The 23,272-nt window shown below is 33.2% G+C and overlaps 1 protein-coding gene across 1 annotated transcript; it reads right to left on the bottom strand.

The window, feature by feature from the left end:
• Positions 1-6,247: 6,247 nt before the first annotated feature.
• Positions 6,248-20,509, bottom strand: LOC138335574 (uncharacterized). The gene is given in 3 exon segments (XM_069284735.1): positions 6,248-11,159; positions 11,162-11,349; positions 20,338-20,509. Coding segments are annotated over 3 exon segments (2,109 nt in total). The 5' UTR covers positions 20,361-20,509; the 3' UTR covers positions 6,248-9,261.
• Between the last annotated feature and the right edge of the window lie 2,763 nt (positions 20,510-23,272).

The following is a 23,272-nucleotide window of genomic DNA, read 5'->3' as shown; positions in this document are numbered from 1 at the left end:
AATGGATTTTAGTTTTTGGTTTTATTTTAAGACTATAGAGTCCTGTTAAACCTGATGTAATATATATACTAGAGATCCCAGAGGGATATTGGCGCATACCCTTCAGAACTTGCTGAGAAATAACGGTAACAAACTCAATTATCACAAGAGATCCCAGAGGGATCTTGGCGCCCACCAAAGAATGATCTATGTCTGACAATGGAAAGATGGATCTTTTCTCTGCTTTTCAAACTTTTACTACATACTACATATGAAATTTGAGAAAGATCCCTTCCTTACTTTCTGAGATATATCGCAGTAACAAACTTCAACTATCAAATTCAAAGATGGCTAAGTTTAGGCCATCTCGTTAACCGATTGGTCCTAAAATGCATTATGCACAAAACGAAGGTCCTAGGGGAACCTACTAATGAAATTTGAGACAGATCCCTTCAGTACTTTCTGAGAAATAGCGGTAACAAACTCAATTATCACAAGAGATCCCAGAGGGATCTTGGCGCCCACCAAAGAATGATCTATGTCTGACAATGGAAAGATGGATCTTTTCTCTGCTTTTCAAACTTTGACTACATACTGCATATGAAATTTGAAAAAGATCCTTTCCTTACTTTCTGAGAAATAGCAGTAACAAACTTCAACTATCAAAATCCAAGATGGCCGCCGGTCGGCCATCTTATTAACCGATTGGTCCCAAAATGCATTATGCACAACGAAGGTCCTAGAGGAACCAACATATCAAATTTGAGAAAGATCCCTCCAGTTCTTTCTGAGAAATAGCGGTAACAAACTTCAACTATTAAAATCCAAGATGGCTGCCTGGCGGCCAACTTGTTGACCCATCGATCCCAAAATGCAATATGCACAACTAGGGTCCTAGGGAAACCTACATATGAAATTTGAGAAAGATCCCTTCAGTACTTTCTGAGAAATAGCGGTAACAAACTTTAACTATAAAAATCCAAAATGGCTGCCTGGCGGCCATCTTGTTGACCAATCGGTCCCAAAATGTAATATGCACAACTAGGGCCCTAGGGAAACCTACATATGAAATATGAAAAAGATCCCTTTAGTACTTTCTGAGAAATAGCGGTAACAAGAATTGTTAACGGACGGACGGACGGACGACGGACGGACGGACGGACCACGGACCACGGACGAAAGGCGACTTGAATAGCCCACCATCTGATGATGGTGGGCTAATAAAGGAAGATAATTGATTAGCTTCCTCTTTGATTAAGGGAAGTTAGAATGATATATAGCCATTTTTGAACCTGCTGCATTTATCAATAATATAGTATGCATGATACCTTTTTTCTTAATATCACCTGTACTCATCAAACATTGTCTAAATATAACAGCATGTCCAACTTAGACTTTTAGTCCTTAATTCTTCAGTGAGTATCCATATGAATTTCTACATTTTGAGCTCTATCTCAGGGTTATATGTATTGAGGACAATTTATGAACGGGAAGTTCTACAATGGCTTATGTACTCGATATCGGTGAAACTATTTACTATCATTTATGACCGATAAATGAATATGAAGATTAGTATTCATTAGCATATGTAGACTGCTCATTTAAATGTGACATACCATTTGAGCATGGTTACGACTAATTTTATTTCTAATGACATCTCCCCCACCATCCATACTTTTAATTTAGCTATAAAGCACTTCTGAACTGCCAGAAATGGGTGGGTATTAATTTGCACATATTATATCACGAGTTAAAAATGAACATTTTCTAGTTTTATCAATGTGCATGTTCTACAGAATACACGACTCTATTGTGCTATTTGACGTAAAAATATTTGTAAACCAGTGTATTTTGGGTGAGAACACGTTTTGCATCCTAACGTACCTGAAATGTTTCAAAGAGAATGAATAGGTATTTTGTTTAATAAAACGAGATTGAACGATCCAGACTAACTAACAAATGAATAAGGCTAGGTATGAATTGTCTATGTAGTTTGAACAACACCCTAAGGTTTAAATTCTTAGATTCTTACATATTTCCTTGATACATCTGCATACATCACCTGCCTTGATTATTTGACTTTCCTTCCCTTATTCCTCAAGTTAGGCAGGATGTTCAATTTTTAAAAATGTTCTGCGCACTAGCACATTTGTTTTGATTTATATGCTATATGATTACCATATTTCTTTTTATTTTCAGGGAGGAAGAGGCTAATAAGGATACTTCTGCATTGATATACGCTGTGGCAGATATCTCAAAGAAATCATCTGAGGGTAAGCTTGCTCCTACTTCCCAGAACTGTAAATGAAACAACCCCAGGAAAAGAAAGTTAGCCCCCAAAAAGCTGAACAAGTCCAAATAAGAATACATTAATTTGAAAAGTTTTCAGAAGATACCGGTGTCCCAGTAAAACTGTATGACTTGCAAAACTTGATTGTGATAATTTAGTTGATTTACTTATGGTTTATTTAATTTCTTACCTGTTCAGAGTTGATCAGATGTCAATATAACCAGGGAACATTTTAGAGCTATTTTGATAATCGTTGTGTCACCGAGGATGAATGTGTTTTATTGAACAACCTACAAGAAAATAGTCTGAAAGTTCCTTATGGAAAAAAACAAGATAAGACCGCATTTCTACCTCAATCTTTGGGTATGTAATGAAGAGAAAAAGTTTCAATAATCCAGAAGGTTTGATGAACAAACTCTTTGATTACACCTTCCAAGACAATGAATACACAAGGTATGGGAGAACACATGAACAACCTGCAACGAAAACATATGTAAGGTACATGGGAAAAAACCACCCTGACATCCAAGTCGAGGAATTTGGATTATCGGTAAAGCCAACATATCCCTTTTTGGGAGCAAGCCCAGATGGTCTTGTGTACTGCATTTGTAGAATATGTCATTCATTGGGACATGGACTCTTAGAAATCAAATGCTCAAATGAAGAATGCTCTCCCCAGAAGATTGCTGATTGCTGATCTATTTTAGCAACGTACAACTTAAAATCTCCAACCTAAAACTTGTTTTTTAGTTTTATTCATTTACAGACAATGGCTGGACATATTTGTATACGGTGATATACTGGTATGTATGTATTTGGTTAATTATGTTTTATTACGCATTGGACACAAATAAAATCATACTGGTATGTATGTATTTGGTTAATTATGTTTTATTACGCATTGGACACAAATAAAATCATCTGATGTCTATCTCCCTTCGTGTCACTCTCTCAGTAAAGGGAGGCAACTTGACTGGATAGATCAAAATCAAAATTAAAAGTCAAAGTTTGTTTTCTATACCAATGTATGTTATATGAATACTCTGAATAAATCCATGAAGTTACTATGGTAATTGTAATTAATTTGGAATCGACATTTCAATATCTAAGTATACATAAGTCTTAGACTAAGACTAATAGCTATTACAGTATTTTATTTTTTATTTCCTTTTTATGACAGTTTTATACTATCAACCTGAAATTGGAATGCTTGCATTCATGATCAGTGCCTGTGTCAGTTTGAGTAACAATTTTATTTCACTCTAATATGTAAAAACTGCATATACCTGGACTGTTTAATATTAATTATTATTGTGATTACTAAGTCAGTGATTTTAATTAATACTGGTACCAAACTTTACTGATTATATTTTAGCAATGTACAACTTAAAGTCTCCCCTAAGTAGTCTTTTAGTTTTATCTATTTTCATTTTTAAAATTTACTTGACTGCGCAACACACATCATTTAATCACACATTAAAAATAAGCTGTTTAAACTTTACGGTGTGATTGTTTTTTCACAGAAAAAGTGAAGTGAGATTTACGCAACAATTAGCACAAAACATACGATAACCCTGTATTAACCCTAAAAAAGGTTTCATGATAAAACTATCAGACTGGTATTTTGTATTTCTTTGCTTTGTTTGGTTTGTCATTGTTTATTGGTATAAAACATCAAAGTTTGAATTACTATTAATAATTCATCTTACTAATAATCACTTTAGAAAATACATCTGAATTCATTTTCCTTAATTATTTCATTGACATTATTTATCAATTTTGTATATATACCATATAGCAGTGACGAGTCCAGTCACCCGTCGTTTGTGTATGTACACACCAGTGTAATTACATGTGTGTCGTACGATAATTATGACAAAGCTGAACGGGACAATTAGGTGATAAAAAGATCAAGATTTCCTTCAGAAATTCATCAGTCATCGAATTTGTCATCCATCGAAAGAACGAAGGTTTAGACAGTCCATTAGTTTTGGATATGACATTTCAAATAAAGTTATTTGAATTTCATACACACTCTCCTTTTGTCAGTTTGATAACGCTTGTTGCTATGTATAGATCTTGTATTCTTATATCGGTTTGTATATATAATACACTATGAAGTTAAATATTGGAATTTCCATATGTAAGTTTGATGTTTCTAAACGTGTATAAACAAACTATATTGCATTTGTGGTATTTTATATAGTACCGTTAGAATAACGATTACATGATTGGCAAACAGCGTTTTCTTGTACGATCATTTAGACCAGTGATCGCTGTACATTCTAGATTTCCAGTTACAAATTATGAAAAATAGCTCAGCCAGAAATGTATAGCATCGAAGATGAGCAAGTTGACATTGTAAATACGGTAACATGCATCAATTTGCAATTAGCAGCTAAACAAGATGTTTTAGTAATTACGTTTCAGATAAAAGTAATATCATCAGTTGATGTCAATAATATGCTTTTGTTAATGACAACTAAAAAGAGTTTCTTTTGATATGGTTGATTTATTCATATATTGTTTAATAAAAGCAGTATCATTATTTCAACCCATTGCAAAGCACTCATTTGCTTTTAGATCAAGCTTAGTTGTATATCATTCTCAATATTAAATATGATATCAGTATATCATAGAAATATTTCTGGAATAATAAACTACCATAAAGTTATGATTATGTATTATGAATCAACAATTCTCTAAAATACTTTCACATTCGCAAATGCTACCAAAATATTGTGTAATGATAATGAACTATAAGTATACGTTTATTGACGTAAACTTAAGAATTGATATAAATCACTTACATGATTAACATGGTATTGAACTTTAAAGATGCTCCACCGCTGACAAGTGTTATGTTTTCTTTATCAAAAACACGAGATGACGAATTGGTAATTTTCCTCAGTTACAAAATCAACAAATATCCTTTCTGTTTTATCTGTTTAGCAAGTAAACTTTTTACATATTCACCGTACAAGAAAATAATTAATTTCATGCTTTCATAACTGACGACGTTCTTTGAATAAAGACATTTCAATTTCATTTTTAGAGTCAAATAGCAATACTGTTAACTTTATCTTTGCCTGGAAAGTTCAATATATCCGTTTCCTACTAGCCTGTGAAATTTGCGAACTTATTAAACTCGAATATAAGTTGGTTCACTAATTGGTTAAGTAACAGTATTATTAATTGGTTCAATCACATGACACGACAAAAAATTCCATGCCCCAGTTCAATCAAAATATTTAGTCAAAAATGTTGCTATTGAAATAAATTGTTCTTTTCATTTCAAATTTGTAAATTTACCAAAGATAATTATGATGCTATCGTAAAAATCTGAAAACAAAATTACAAGTTGTGTGATCAGCACCTTTTTCTATTGGTCTAGAGTCTACACATACACTTGAACAATCTTCAATGAATATATAAAACCAACTGAATATTGTGTCCATGTCATTAGATTTCAACATTCAAACATTAACATACAGTTGAATAATGTGAACTATGTGAAGTGTGTTACTTAAAGATAATGTTAATGTCAATACATATTTACAGATATCTATATGTAGCCTATCTTATATTGACAAGACATTAAAACATGTTCCATAAACATGCTAAATAACAGATGGGTAGTCACAGCACTGTAGGACCCGCTACGTAATTAGAACAGATAATGAATTCAAGCAGGACATGGCCATGACAGACATAATTAGTAACATGTAATGTATAATAGCATATCAAAGGGCAGGTAAATATCAAGGTATGATCACAAAACTAATTTATGTACTAAATATATACTAAGTATCACAGAAGAAAAAGGCAATTTCAACCAATGAATAAGGCACAAACCGACATATGAATTGAACCTTAATATGAAACACACCTCATAAAATTGTAACCATAATTGGAGCATTAATATGTATACTGAGGCAATTGCAAATCTAAAATCTATATAATAAACCACGGCTGATATGTTTGGTTTTTGTTGTTTCTTTGGGTTTTTTTTGTTAGTTTTTATTTTCTGTTTTTTTTTTTCCTTTTTTTTTTGGTAGGAAATCTAGCTAGACTTCTGTTATCATTAAAGATATGTCAATTCCTTCGTACACCCACTCCACCAAAATAGGAAATAGAGATTAAAAACATAGGAATGTACATACATAACAAACAATTCCTTCCATATCTGACGGAAAATGTATAAAGAGAGAACCATAAATAACATCAATAATAAGGCGTACATAACATTATATATGTTTTATATTTATATGTTATTTATATACCTTATGTAAACATTTTTTTATCATCAGCATTTTACATTCAATGCACATTTCTATGGGTTTAAATTTTACACTTAAATAACTTTGGGTTGATCAATACAGTTCCGGGTCATCAACAGACCGTTAATGAATTTTATTTTAAATTCAAATGCTTTGCGTTTCGTTATCCATTCATGTCCCGTGATGTGAGGAGACTTAAGGGCCCACTACCTTTCCTGAGTAAGACATAAAGATTTCTTAAAAAGGATAAGAAACATCAGAATATATAACTATGGCCTAAGATGAGGTTACAACACCAAACATGGTAACAGCGGAGAGTCATTTTGCTGTTTTTAATAAATGTTCAGATGTTATGTGTAGTATTAACGGCAAGTTAATAACTTTTGAGACGCTACAAAACTATCGATCTCTTTCACATTTCCATTTTAAAAATTAAAAGCCGTTTCGGAAAGGTAGTGGGCTTTTTATAACAAATTAGCGAAATTATGGTAAAATAATTGAGGATTTGTTTTTGTTTTTGTTGCTAATCAGAGTAAACGCGAACTTATCCGAACATGACCCACGTGTAGCAATTAAAACAACAGTAAGTAGTTAATACAAATGTAGTAATTACTAAAAGTCTAATTAAAGATAATCATTATGTCGATTAGTCTCAGAGGATGAATGGAAGTTAACATATTTATATGGATCACATTGCTATAAAAATGGAAGAAATCAATAATTGAAGGGAGACGACTCTAATACATGCCATGCAAAACCTCATATTTAATAGATATAAGATATTTATAAGATATCAATTGTCGTCTGAAGCGCTGAGCAATCTGTAGAACACTTATTGTTTCGTGATGGTGAATCGTCGGATATTTAAACACTGAGAAAAATAACAAAGGGAGAAAACCCTCTATAAAGTTCTTTGTCGTGGAACTTTATAGTCTCTTGTTGTCTTACAAATAAAAAAAGAAAATAAGGAATTAAGCATTAGGCGATCAGCATTAGAAACATGATATTTTACCAATCTGCATTGATTCGTTTATAAACTACTACCCAACGGATGTAAAGAACAAGCCATAAATAGATTGCCTACACAAATGAAGTTAATGTACTATCCTAATTCCTTATTGTAATGTATTATTGACAAATCCTATTTCCTCATTAGTCTGTCTGTCTGTTTGTCTGTCCGTCTGTCTGTCTGTCTGTCTGTCTGTCTGTCTGTCTGTCTGTCTGTCTGTCTGTCTGTTTCTCTGTTTGTCTGTTTGTCTGTCTGTCTGTTTCTCTGCCTGTGTGTCTGTCTGTCTGTGTGTCTGTCTGTGTGTCTGTCTGTCTGTCTGTCTGTCTGTCTCTCTCTCTCTCTCTCTGTCTGTCTGTCTCTCTTTCTCTTCACCTATGTTTGATATCAGCAATATGCTAGGATTATATTACAACATTTGACAAATAAAATCTTCCAAAATAAGATTATTATCTCGATTCTTGTCCACATAAATAGCTGTGTGGAAATCGAGATCAACATTTACACTTTAAAGTAAAATATTTATCTTGCAACATGCACTACCCTTCAGAGGATACAACCACGTAAGTAACAACTTCTTGAACATATCAGGGAAAATTTTCCGCGACTACGTAGTTATTCGAGTTTTTCTAAACTGTTCAAACCATTGATCTTTGAAATAATTCGAATTCTAACTCAATCGTAGATTTAAAAAGAGTAATTCAGATAAAAATCCTGTAAGTATATACATTCAATACCATTGGTGGCTAACCAGCTCATCATTTCTCTTTCAATTGTGAATTCTGTAATATTCTAAAGGGTTGAAATCTCGACATTTGCTTAAATATGAAAATTAACGCATTGACTACGATTATACAGGAAAATAACATTGTTCACACAAGATGATTATCTGTAAAACCTTCAGTAGTACTTTACAGTTCAATATCATCATTTATCATTACACCTGATAGAAATCCACATCATTTGGACCATATTAAAATTTCAATAAAGAATTTCACTCCAGATCTCGTACATGACGATTCTATAATATGTAATACTAATTATTAATGTTACGGGTCATTACAGCATCTCTAACACAGTCTAAAAATAGCTGTGAATTTTGTCTCAACACACTGTCATGTACCATAAGATTAATGATAAACTTCTATACTTATACATCACTTGTAATAAAATATGTCCAAATGTAGAAATATAAAAAGGATATAAAAATGTCGTTATTTTGTTTTGTCTTACATACATCATTTATATATATATAATACAGTAGACTAATAATAAAAATAATGTTATACATTAGATATATTGCATATATCATACTTAAATTTGATGTTCATCTACGTTCGTTTTTAAATTAGAAGTGCGCATATTGTGTGCAGATAGGAATGTTAAATTAGTATACCTCCTTGGTACTTAATGTTACGTAATTGGTGATTTATGCTTCAAATAAACCGCCATGTTGTCTTTGCACATTCATCTATATAATTTGTATATCCATGTTTATGCTTTAACGTATACATGTCTTTATCTATGTGGATGTATTGACATAATTCTTATAACCTTGATTGTTATCTCCATGTACACGTAACACTCGTATGTCTACATGCCAATTGTTTATGATGTCTGTATATTAATGTGTAAAAAATGAATACAAATATGTTGCGTTAAGGAACCATGAAAGATTAAGTGGTGAAATGAGAATGTTTTTCCAATTATTGTGTCTGTTTCAGCTGTTGTATCCTGGCCTTGGCAGGGTTAATATACTGTGAAGGTACTTTAGCACCCAGAGATTCCGTGTACTCCCGGAGAGCTCTTACTTTGTCCCCGATCATTTCGTAACAGATCCCCAGGATATTGTGCACAATCCACCATTTACTCACTCCCTGAGACTTGTCATGCTTCACGGTCTGGAGTTGGGTCAGCGCTGCGTCACGTCTTCTGGTATCACCAAGGTCATGGTAGCATAGGAAGGATAGGAATATGGCGTAAGGTCGTGGGGGAATCATCACAGAATCACCTCTTACCAATGCTAGCTCAGGATGCAACTGGGATGGACACATAAGACGACATGTCCGTGAAAACTTTACGGATGATACAAATGCCTGTTGACATTTGTATAGAAGGTTATAGCCACGCCCACAGTAGAGATGTTCATACCTGTCTTTATCCTCTTCATAAAGATGATCCGAAAAAAAACCTCTCCATGACGAGATCACATGTCCACACATTTCCAGTGTTTTGTTGTAATTCCCAGTCTGATAGTGATACTTAGCTAACGTCAGTAGACCAGGACTAGAACACACTGAGGCAAATGGTGTCATAGTTTTCTTAGATTTCCTAAGGCAGTTGTATTTATCTTTATTTCCTCTGGAAGGCGATTGCTTTTCAAATGTTTCCATTCCTTTACAGGATAATGCGTTGGTCATATGGTAATAAGCGACATACTCATCCATGTCCGATTCTGATTTACAGAGGAGATTACTAAGATATTTGAATAGTTTAGGATGTGTCGATGTTACAGTGATGGTCATGGTTTTCTGGATGATTGTCAAATCAGATTCTCTTTCTAACCGAGCTGGTGTAGCTAGTACTAATTCCCAGGCTCCATGTTTTACACGGCGAATATAATCTCCTATTGATGGTTTGAAGAATGTTCCTATTGACAGACACCCCCAAGTCATATTGTGTAGATCTTCGAGGAAATGAAGAAGATCTTGTTGATTTTGGCCACGGACCTTTCCTAGGAACATGTTGTTTGTATTGATAAAGTAATTAGGGCAGTATGCTGCATTCACCCAAGTGATTAGAATATTCAAACACAGCATGAGACATAAAAATATGTTTTTTTCTTGCCAAAAAGATAACGGTGTAAATTCTAAAGCATAGAATAAAACTGTTTTGATTACATACGATGATACGATATCTGCATCCCCATATATCTGTTTTAAACTGGTAGATATCTGTTTTTTAAGATACTTGATAAGACAATACACCTGGAACTGGACATGGCCGATAGAATGAATGAGTTTGCGTTCCGCAGTTACGAAAGAAATTCTCCACTGAAGGAATGAGTCGGGTGATGTTTTGTCTCCTACAGGGACCAGATAGCATCCGCCTTGTACTATTTCATCTATCAAACATTTACCTGGCCATTCATGTAATCGTGGTCTACTAACCCATTCATCAGCCTCTCTAGGCCAACTATTACATATGAATGCACGGACAATGTCCGTATCACAACCTGTCCTAGTTTGTTCATTGGCCAAGGTAGTAGCTGGTCCAGATGCACCCAACGTAATCTGGTACAGATTACTATACTCATCTGTAAATGACCGCCTATACATCTCACTGGATATGAAATTTAAATCCCTTACAGGAACGATTGATTCACTCAAATGTTTACAAACCCTATGTCCCACTTTGATCAACTCTAAATTTACGTATCCAGGTCGGCTGTGGGCATCTCTCATAATAAATACAGTTTTATCAGCAATATCTGGTGTAGTACTAGTGTCCTGATCCCGACATATAACCACAACATCATTGTCAATTAACATTTGATCATTGTCCGAACCTTTCATGCCTACTCCTTCTGCCTCACTGCCTGTAAAATCATATTAGAAATTGTCTTCCCCCCATTACCTGCATTGTCTATCTGTTCCAATACAAGTGTCAGTTTCCTCCTGATAGCCACCATCTCCTGGTTTCCCATCATCCTGTCAAGGAGGTAGTGCAGAATCCACGAATCTCCGTACAGTTCCCCTTGGTCTGACATGCTTTTCGTCGTTAGTCTATATCCCCTATAACATAAGCAAATAAGACTTTGGGTCATACATGAAGACATAACGAAAGGTATAAAATTCGGGATGTTCTGCTAAAAAATCATATATAAGTGGTTTTTTCCGGATATTTCGCTCATTTCGAACAGCATGTATTTTATAAACAAATGTCAAGTTTTTGTACAAAAAGTAGCTTTGTGAAGTATTTTGAAGGAATTTGCAATATTTTTGTACATAACATGAAATATGATTGTAGAAGAACAAGCTTTATGATAAGGTAAGTTAATTCACAATCAAAGCTCCCTTTATCGCTCGATCTCTACTCATGTCTATGAGTGAGGAATGTCAATGTAGCTGTACACATTCAGATTTATGGTTGGATACGTTTAAATATAAAATCGTCAAGGAACCTCATGAAAACTTCCCAGATATGTGCTGGATTTTGTACCCTTCACTGCAGCACCGAGATGTATACATTCAGATTCCAATGTTATGGAGGAGTATACAAGACTGTGATAGAGCGATTATGTTGACCAGACATTTTGTCACAATGCATCTGTCTCTGGATTACGAGTATAAACCTCACAGGAGGAGGGAACACTTACTAGTAACTGACCGTAGGTAGGTGATTGTTTCTCCGGTTACTCGGTCTATTCTCACACCAAACTTGAACCTGACATGTCATTATTATAACTGATAGTAGTTGTTATTGGGACATTATACTAAATAAACAATAAATTACACACATATTCATAATAGTTATTGTACAGTTTTATATATATCTATATTACGCAATGTCTTTAATAGGACTTTTTCTAATGACAATGTGATCATCGATTGGACAATAGGGGGCTGTAGTGATTAAGCTGGGGTAGGAGTCACGACATAAACATGTCGGGGTATCGGCCTGATCACGTAGGTTTCCTTCCACACATACGCTTACATCCGGGCTATCGAAAGTGATTTGTTTAAGTTGTATAATTCGTTTCCCAAACGATGTAACTAAACTTAATAAAGTTTACATAAAAAATTAAATCGATTTTAATAATTTGAGCATATATCAGATAATTATAATCTACTTATTAAAAGATAATATTGCTAGATTTGGGTTTAACATATTGCCAAAATAACAGACTGCGTGTCGGCACGCAGATTATTGCATACAAAAAAGGTGTCAGATATTGTGAGTATCTCATCAAGCTGTGTTGGCGTAAATATACCAGGGATACGGATCCAACGGAAAATCTCGTAAGTACGGATTGCCCTATATATGTCCATACTCGGTCCAAGGTGTTACTGGCACTATCGCTTTGAAATACAAACCCCTGGGATCATGGCCCGCATATGCCGTGATATGAATAATTCATTACCCAAATTCTGGTCATTTGATTGGCTCTGTTCAAATCAGGCGTACGCAATCAAATTTCATGTCTCAAAACGGACTTCGGGTATAATATGGTATACTTTATTTATATATTTCAAGGACGTAGATGATATATAAATACATGTACGTTCTTTATATTTTGTAATGAATTTAATACTACTCGCAACTTCTAAATAACTTTCAATTTTGTTAATAATGTTCATTGTTTAAGCTTGTTTATTATACGTGTTTGATATGATATACTTCTCACTGCATAATAGTCGTCTGCGACACCACTGTCCTGATCCTATGCAACGTGAAGCCTGACATACGTGTACCTGTGTAATAGATTTATCCTGATTTATGTGTCCAACACACTATAGATATGAAATTATTTATGTTAAAAATACAGAAGACCTATATCCATAATATTATAGTCTATAAGAGACAAAAGGCCTGTAGATATCAATCAAGTGACAGTGCATGGCCAGGTTTTGATTTAAATATATAATTTCCATAATGAGTGATTTGAATAATAATTATATAAAATGTTATATCTAATTATTCGAAGTCCTAAATAACGTTTCAATTAATTCAACAAGGTTAATTACTTGCCCGGAATCAAAAAGAAACAAGTGAATCAAGTGAAATCACATGAACACGTGCTTTTTTCGCATAGTGTGAATACATATTAATGGATGACTATGTGACCTCATTTCATTTAGTAGTCGATTGGACGAGTTACAGCAATGCATTATGGATACCAGGTAAGTAGATAGTGGCGTCATTTTTGTTTTCATTATCCTATAGAGTGATCGACTCGACCTGCACATGTGTGCCGATAACTTTAACATGCTTGTTCATGATGGATGTGGCAGTTTTTACGAATATTTATAAGAACCACGACAAATGCGGCCCCGATGGTCCAAGGGGTTAGGAAGGCGATAGTTGAGCGATACGAACACCTGAGACCGAGGATGATAGTCATGAGTTCAGGTTACGGTGTATACTATACATGAGTGCGATGTCTCACCTCAGTTATTCATCATTACATTATTCAGTATTCCAGTTCCACATCAGAGGATCCCACCACGTTACACAAGTTATCCATCAATGTGGATGTGATAGTGAACCTCCGAGTTGGATGCCTATTACAGGTCTACATCATTTCTGTAAAATATCAATGCATGGAAAACATTCTTATTCCAGTCATACAATAAATTGTCAATCTTTTCGGGCCACTGCTGGGCGATCATGACCGATAAACATTATTTTTTTTGTTTACAGATATCCCGGGTTTTAGGACATCATGAGTAAGGTCATGGTAACCAGATATTACAATGTTTTGAAATAAACATGATCGTTATTAGGTCTTGCTTGTTACTAATATACTTTATACTTTTACAATAAGTCAAAAAAGAAATATTTATTTTCTATATTTGAGAACACAAATCTCCAATGAGAGATAGTCATCGATAAAAGAGTTTGACTCCTCCTACATTTGTATTAAGTCAAGGAAGCAATTCAGTAATGAAAGACAAGAAGCTCTAGCTATTGTGAAACTTGATATTTCCTTTTCTAAAAGGACCCCATATTTAAATCCTGCGTTTTAAATTTTTAGTATTTTTCCTATTTCTATTTTAACAGGATACGCCTTGCTTACATTTAATGATATTGTTATTTTGAATAATTTATATTTTTTTAAGTAATAATTAATATGAAGTAGTTTGTCATTAGTAATCATATAACTGATAATTACAATATTTTGAATATTGAGGCTACGCTGCGAATTAGGTAGTAAACTTTTGATGATCGCACATGTATTTTTATTGATATAACATTTTAAATGATATTCCCTTAAATTATGATTTGGAATGACATGGAAGAGTGATTAATATTTCCTCTGATTGTCCGTTTTGAAAGCCATTTAGTGAAGCCATTAAATACCCGACTGGAGGTCGATGGTTTTTTCCATCGGGTACTTCGATTTTTCTCTTTAAAGGACATTGCTCATCTGTAAGGGCGTGGAATAATAATAAAACTCACTTAAAATAATGTATTTCCAAATTAACGATATCTGAAACAGCATGCAAAACGATTTTTAAATGAATTATATCTGCGTTTTTGTCTTTTTTTATATCTATGAGTATTAAATCACATAATTCTTCTGTCGTTTAGACTATTTTAGTAACAACATTAAATACACAATTTATAGAAAATGAAGACTCGAGCGAAAATAATATTAAATTCTTGAATTATGTAGAAATAAACTTCCTTAACAACTCTTAACAATGTCAATTTAAGAAACACGACACCTTGTCTCGAAAAATAAGTTATTTATTATAGAAGAATATAACTTCCTATCCAACCTAAATCTCACCTGTATTATGCCTGTAATGGAACAGGCCATCAAAAATGTTTCCTTCTACAGATTTTCCATCGTTATATTTTGAGCTTAATATTTTTTTATATACATAGACACGATTCTTCTATAACATCACTCAAGAATTTATTTTTACATTTATTTTCACACATCTTTATTTATTCCGAACCACAATTTGAAAGAAGATCAATATATGGATAAAATGTTTTTTAGAATTATCTGAGCCATTTCTCTTTAGTCTGATGAAGTCCATTCTTACCCATGTAAGTTTAACATAATTTATAAAAGCTATGGTATTATATCATTTTCAATCCTCCATTTTGCATAATTTTGTGTGAGTTGTCTCCCTTTTAATTTTGTCCAGGTTTCCCATTCCACAAATAGTCAAATAATAATGAATTTTGTTTGCTTATAAATTTATATCTGAATAGAGATATAAAAAGATGGTTGAGATTGTGAGATAAGTAAAAGGGATTTGATAATAGGTATATTATTTTCCTAGTACTATTAATAAAACCGCATTTATAGTCCTGAATCTAGTTTTTTTGGTCAAAGTATAAGATTTTTGGGCATTTCGTGGAGTATTTCCACTTAAAAAACCAATACCTAGCAATTCAAATTTTTGCCTTCGCCAAACTGTAATTTTAAGTTCGCGGTAAAAAGAGAATTCTTCACTATATTTTCTTGCTTACCCGAATCCAAATCACATGCGTTTATCAACATTCAAATTTTAAGTCCAGAAATTTTTTTGCAAATCATTCCCCCGTTAGGAGTTCCCATAAAAGACGTGCGATCTACTTTTTAGAAGATTTCCTCCGAACACCGTCGCGAGTATAATGATAAAGTATCATCTGCATACAGGATAAAGACAAATAGAGTACAAATTTTCAAACATTCTACTCCTTTTATATATTTTTATTATTCCGCAGTTTTATTACAGCCAGAAATTTCAGCACAAAGAATACACAAATATGGTGCGATAGGATCCCCCTTGACGGAAGCCCCTCCCAAAACCAAAGAAAGAAGAGATATTTCCACCCTGATTAATAGCAGATTGTACATTACAATGTAGAGTTTATAAATACTATTTCCGAAACCAAATAAAAGAAGAACTTTTTCTATAAATAGCCACGACACCGATATCAAAGGCCTTCTCAAAATCAATCATCAAAAGCATGCCTGGTATGTCATTTTCCTCAGTATAATGTATAATATCATATATTAATCTAGTATTAACTCCAATATAACGCACAGAAATAAAACGAGTTTGATCATCACTAAATAATTTATTAAGAACGGTTTTTATTCTATTAGCAATAGTACCAGATGCAATCATATAAACAATGTCTAAGAGTGATATAGTTCTCCAATTTTTAATGAAATGCCTAGGTTTATCTGCCTTTGGTATGCAAGTTATAATTCCTTGTCTCTGTGTGATAGAAAGTTGCCCTGAACGGTAGCATAAATTTATTGATCTTACAATAAAATCCCCCTCAATTTTCCCCCCAGAAACATTTAAAAAATTCTGTAGTCAATCCGTCTGATCCTGGACTTTTATTATTTTTCATTAATTTTAAAGGCCTCTTGATATGAGATTTCCCCTTCCAAATGATCATATTCTTCTTGAGATAACTTAGGCATTTCATTATAATTAAGATTTATTAATAAATTAACATTTTGTATATTATCTTCTAGATCAGTATTTTTCCGGAACACCATAGAGAGTTTTATAAATTGAACATACTTCCTCCAAAATATCTTCTTGTTTTGTTAATAAACCTTGTTACTTTGAGTCTGCAGTTTTGGTATTATTTCATTACTCTTGATCTTATAATACTACCTTTGATTTTATGTGATCTTATCCTCTCTAAATCCTTTTTTCTTATCATTTAATTCATCTAAATTAGCCGACAAAGACTAGCCTTAATAATTCTCTAATCCGGTTTTTAACATATTTCCAGATATGGATGGTCACATTCACCAATTAAGCACAGTAAACAACTCAAATAAGACTAATACGATTCTCGAAAATTATACACAAATAGTTTAATTAGAGGAGAGTAATCTCTTATAGTATTACGGAAAAATGAAGATACTGACAGTATATAAAATATGACAGATATTCTTTTATATTACGGATTTCTAAAGAATCCAATTGTTACAGTACTGTAAAAAAAAAGAAGAAAAAAAAGGCAACCACCGAAATCCTTTATGTTATTCTTAACAATTATATGTATATAAAAACACATACGAATGAATTTTATTCCGGTTAAAATGTTAGCACTTCATCTTCAATGACTCAGAGAATAACCACTTTGTATTACAATGTACAATGTAGTTATAACAGAAAAGGAATTGCCCTGAATAGCGCATATCTATGATATATGATCAGAAACATACATATACATTTGTATTTATTAAGATAAGTTAAAAAGTTTCTGATATGAATGAGAAAGATAACTCGCAAGTTAAAAAATCACAATACCATAATACGTACATGTGCATGTAGGTTTGAGATAAAATATATAGATAAAGATACATGTAAATTGTATATTCACTTACCGCATAGTTATGGAAACTATCGTTTGTTTATATAATCCATACGAATCAAACACACATCACACACACACCACTTATTACAGTACTAAATGCGTCTAACATTCCCCTCGAAAACGAGCGCGAAAACGCAAAACGCAAACGAAATGTTAAACGAAAACGAACGAAAACGCAAACGAAAAACGAAAAACGCAAACGAAAAACGAATAGCGTAAAACGAAAAACGCGTTTCGTCAAGCGCTAAACGCAAAACGAAAAACGCAAACGAAAAACGTAAATGGAGTGAAAGCTTGACCGGAAGACCATAATGCAATCATAAATGTCGATCGGGACTACGGTAGCTTAGTGATCCGGATTCTGAAAGCGATGTCTATTTTAGGTTCGCAATTTTGATTTAGTACGATTTATCATTATGAAAAGTATATCGTGTCTTAGAAACACAATATTGAACACAAAAGGAAACAACTATATATACACAAGAGTTTATACACAGGTTGGTGGCAAGTCGATGTGCCTTATGTCCTTACCAACCGTTCTAGTATCAGTACATACAATGTACATATCAATGTACATGTATAAATGAGGTAATGAACTACCATCTTCGAAAATTTTCGTCATGCATAAGATACCTAGACTCTAACGGCGTGTCAATAAAGAGTCTTCGTTTCTTTCCATTCGTCAGAATCGCGAAAAAGTTTTTCCGTCCACACTGTAAGTGTTTTTAACACACTCCAACTTAAAAGCGGTCCTTCAAAACACGTTGATTATCGCGCGTAAGGTCCTCCACAATGACATATCCTTTGTCTCTAAGTTTTCTGCGCGCGCGTATGATCTCGTGCTTCTTCCTCCTTGTGGTAAATTTCACGATGACGTTCCTCGGTTTAGGGCGATTAAAACCTCCAAGTCTATGGGCTATGTTAATTTCCTCCTTCTTGAGCGAAACACTGAGTTTATCTGTCACAAAGTCCACAATTTTTTCGACACATTCCTCTACCGTCTCCTTCTCGGACGTATATGAAATATATGGATTGACATCAGTACTATACACTGATTAATGATGAAGTTCGGTACATAATATGGTTATAAAGAAAATAATAAAACGAGATCTGTCGGTTAATGTTTGTTTTAATTTGGGTCAAAAAGTTATTAATATGTCTGTGAATTGAAAAAAGCAGACGGCCGAAAATACCCGAAGGCGCTCTACCGATACCCGTGTACCCGTTTCTTGAGCATGTAGTCATGCAGTCTACCTAAGATAACATTTGTAAATATTCTGTTATGGTTCATCGACCTATATTCATGTCAGCAATAAAGTTCGTAAAATAGATTAAGATATCACAATAGTATTATATAGATTCAGAGAAGTCATATGTAAGGTCAAATTCTCTCTAACGTTACCATAAAGTCATTGACGTCATTTACAGATTAAGCAAACGGACACTTCATAATCCTATCCGATTGTTATTTTGGTACAAACTACATATGCTATATATCTTTCCTGCGATTAATATATCAATGCTGCTGGGACCTAGGATCCTTCAAACCCACAAGGATAATATTTACAATCGGAATGATGAAAATGACACTTGACGCATGGAATGGCAGGGCATACCGGAAGTTTACATGCCCATAGTTTCGTTTCCATGGTCGCCTTTTTCCCTTTTTCTACCTCCACACAGGAGTTACCGCTTACCCGAAACAGAGCTTTTTCGTCGGAAATACTCCTGCCATTCATGTAATGCAGAGGCTATCTACGATTGTATGTTTCTTCCGTGTTCTATTTACGCTCGAAGTCCAAAAGAGTCTTGAATAATATTGTTATCTAATTTATTGAAAGCAAATAGGAGACCGAGATTATATAGAGGGCATTTTCTTCCGGTTGATTTCCCGTCGATTTAAAAGGGGACCGACAGCGTAGACAAGTTTTGTTATCCAAAGATAGACGTTTTGATTGAGCTCGTGTACGATACTTATAGTACATATCCCTAAACACTGCCCACCTGCACAACTGTGTATCGTACAGGAGCTCAATGCTAACATTAACACAAGTACACCTACCGATGATGTGCGCTCCGTTACACGGTGTTTGTGAGTAGCGTATTATATATATTGTAGGGTCCCTGTAGCTCAGTTGGTAACAGGAAAGCTCTACAGTTCTCCTGTTACCTGTCTATAAATGCACTGATATAGAACAATATACTCTGTGGTCAGATTTAGTGATGTAGAGCATTAACTCGTAACGTACACCCATTTCACGTTACAAAGCGAGATAATTAATAATTATTAGTCTCAGTCACGGTGCGTTTTTAAAACGGCTAAAGTATATTACTGAAACTCTATTTGGTACTCTTAATATTATATTTTATAATACTCATTTGAAATGGTTGGCAACCCACGAACAAAGTCCTTGTGGTTTTATTTTTTGGTATCACGTTGATATAACCTCAATATCAGGTTTTCAAGTATGACAGTAATCATTTTATATAGATGCGTTCTACTTCGTTTGTCACGATATGGGATACACAAGTGACGTTGCAGATAGAAAATTCCCAGAACGAAGTGGAATGCTTCTAAATACCATAAGAAAAACAGATGATTTTTCTGTGGATAATTTAGACCAGTGTCTTCACATTTTTTTTTAAACTTAATAACACTCACGTTTGTGATCGTACTCTATATGTTATTGTAACGTGAATCGGTGACTTACCGGTATTTGTTTCCACTAAGCATTCGGCCATGGTTATATCAAGGTAATTCGCATTTCGCCTTAGAATGTCAGCTAACTGTGATGAAAAGGTATACATACTGAATACAATTACGTAAAGACTTCATATTTTGATAAAACGATCCAGACATCCTTCCTCCTTCCTTGACGCTTGTTTCTATATTTTAATGTGGTATTCTCCTTTCGATTTCTATATATAATACACTATGAAGATAAATATTGGAATTTCTATATTTCAGATGGATTTTTTAAACGTGTATAAAAAAAACTATACTGCGTTTGTGGTATTTCATGTAGTACCGTTAGAATAACGATTACATGATTGACAAACAGCGTTTTCCCTGTACGATTATTTAGACCAGTGATCACCTTACATTCTAGATTTCGAGTTACAAATTATGAATTCTAGCTCAGCTAGAAAAAACGAAATGTATAACATCGAAGATGAGCAAGTTCACTTAGTAAATATGGTAATATGCATCAATTCTCACTTACCTAAACAATATGTTTTAGTAATTACGTTTCAGATAAAGTAATATCATCAGTTGATGTTAATAATATGCTTTTGTTAATGACAACAAAAAGAGTTTCTTTTGATATGGTTTCTTTATTCAAATATTGTTTAATGAAAGCAGTGTCATTAGTGCAACTCATTTGAAAGCACTCATTTGTTTTTAGATCAAGCTTAGTTGTATATCATTCTCAATATTAAATATGATATCAGTATATCATAGAAATATTTCTGGAATGATAAACTACCATAAAGTTATCATTGTGTAGTATGAATCAACAATTCTCTAAAATACTTTCACATTCGCAAATGCTACCAAAATACAGTGTAATGATAATGAACTATAAGTATACGTTTATTGACGTAAACTTAAGATTTAATATAAATTACGTACATGATTAACATGGTAATGAATTTTAAAGATGCTCCACCGCTGACGAGTGGTATGTTTTCTCTATCAAAAACAGGAGATGACAATTGGTAATTACCTTTAGTGACAAAATAAACAAATCAACTTTCTATTTTGTCTGTATATGCAAGTAAACGTCATACATATTCAATGTACCAACTTATTTTCACAAATGATTAATTTCATGCTTTCATACCTAACGACTTTCTTTGAATCAAGACATTTCAATTTCATTATCTAGAGTCAAATAGCAATACTGTTAACTTTATCTCTGCCTGAAAAATTCAATATTTACGTTCCCTACTACCCTGTGAAATTTGCGAACTGTTAGTAAATTCGAATATAAGTTGGTTCACTAGTTGGTTAAGTAACAGTATTATTAATTGGTTCAATCACATGACACGACAAAAATCCTTGCTTCAGTTCTAATTAAAATATGTTGAGTCAAAAATGTTGTTATTGAAATGAATTGTTCTTTTCTCTTCAAATTGAATGAATTTACCAAAGATAATTATGATGCTATCGTAAAAATCTAAAAAGAAAATTACAAGCTGTGTGATCAGTACCTTTTTCCATTGGTCTAGAGTCTACACATGCACTTGATCAATCTTAAATAAATATATAAAACCAACTGAATATTGTGTCCATGTCATCATATTTCAACATTTAAACATTAACATACAATTGAATAATGTGAACTATGTGAAGTGTGTTACTTAATGATAATGTTAATGTCCATACATATTTACAGATACCTATATGTAGCCTATCTTATATTGACAGGACATTAAAACATGTTCCATAAACATGCTAAAAAACAGATGGGTAGTCACAGCACTGTAGGACCCGCTACGTAACCAAAGCAGAAAATGTATCAAAGCAGTACATGGCCATGACAGACAAGATGGGAAACACTAAATGTATAATAACATATCAAAGGGCAAGATAAGATCACAAAACCAATTATTTACTTAATATATACGAAGTATCACAGTAGAAATAGGCAATTTCAACAAATGAATAAGGTAAAACTCGACATATAAATTGAACCTTAATATGAAACACACCTCACAATTGTTAATTTGTAACTTGGAGCATTAATATGTACCCTGAGGCAATTGCAAATACCCTTAAATCTCGATAATAAACCACGGCTGATATGTTGTTTTTTTGTTTTTTCTTTGTTTTTTGGGGTTTTTTTTTGTTTTATTTTCCTTTTGTAGGAAATATAGCTAGACTTCTGTTATCATTAAAGATAATTCCTTCGCACTCATACTCGATAAAATTGAAGTCCACCAAGATATAGTAATATAGATCGTTTAAAAACATAGAAATATACATGCATAACAAATAATTTCTTCAATATCTGACTGAAAGTGTATAAAGAGGGAACCATAAAAAGCATCAATAATAAAGAGGAAATAGCATTTTATATGTTTTATATTTATATGTTATATGTATACGTTATGTAAACATCCATTTCATCCTCAGCATTTTACTATCAATGCACATTTCTATGGGTTCAAAGTATATACTTAAATAACTTTGGGTTGATCAATACAGTTCTGGTTCATCAGAAGATCTTTTATGGATTTTATTTTAAATTCAAATGCTTTGCGTTTCGTTATCCATTCATGTCCCGTGATGTGATAGGACTTAATAACAAACTAGTGAAATGTTGGTAAAATAATTGAGGATTTATTTTTGTTGTTAATCAGAGTAAACGCGAACTCATTTCAACATGACGCACGTGTATCAATTAAAACAACCGTAAGTAGTTAATACAAATGTAGTAATTACTAAAAGTCTAATTATAGAATATTAATGTGTCGATTAATCTCAGAAGATGAATGGAAGTAAAGATATTTATATGGATCACATTGCAATAAAAATGGAAATCAATAATTGAAGGGAGACGACTCTAACACACGACATGCAAACATCTCATATTTAATATATATAAGATATTAGAAGATATCAATTGTCGTCTGAAGTTT

Source organism: Argopecten irradians, chromosome 11, assembly GCF_041381155.1.
Source record: "Argopecten irradians isolate NY chromosome 11, Ai_NY, whole genome shotgun sequence".
Classification (NCBI taxonomy): Eukaryota; Metazoa; Mollusca; class Bivalvia; order Pectinida; family Pectinidae; genus Argopecten; species Argopecten irradians.
Note: the sequence above shows the minus strand (reverse complement) of the source record. Positions and strands in the feature narration are given on the sequence as shown.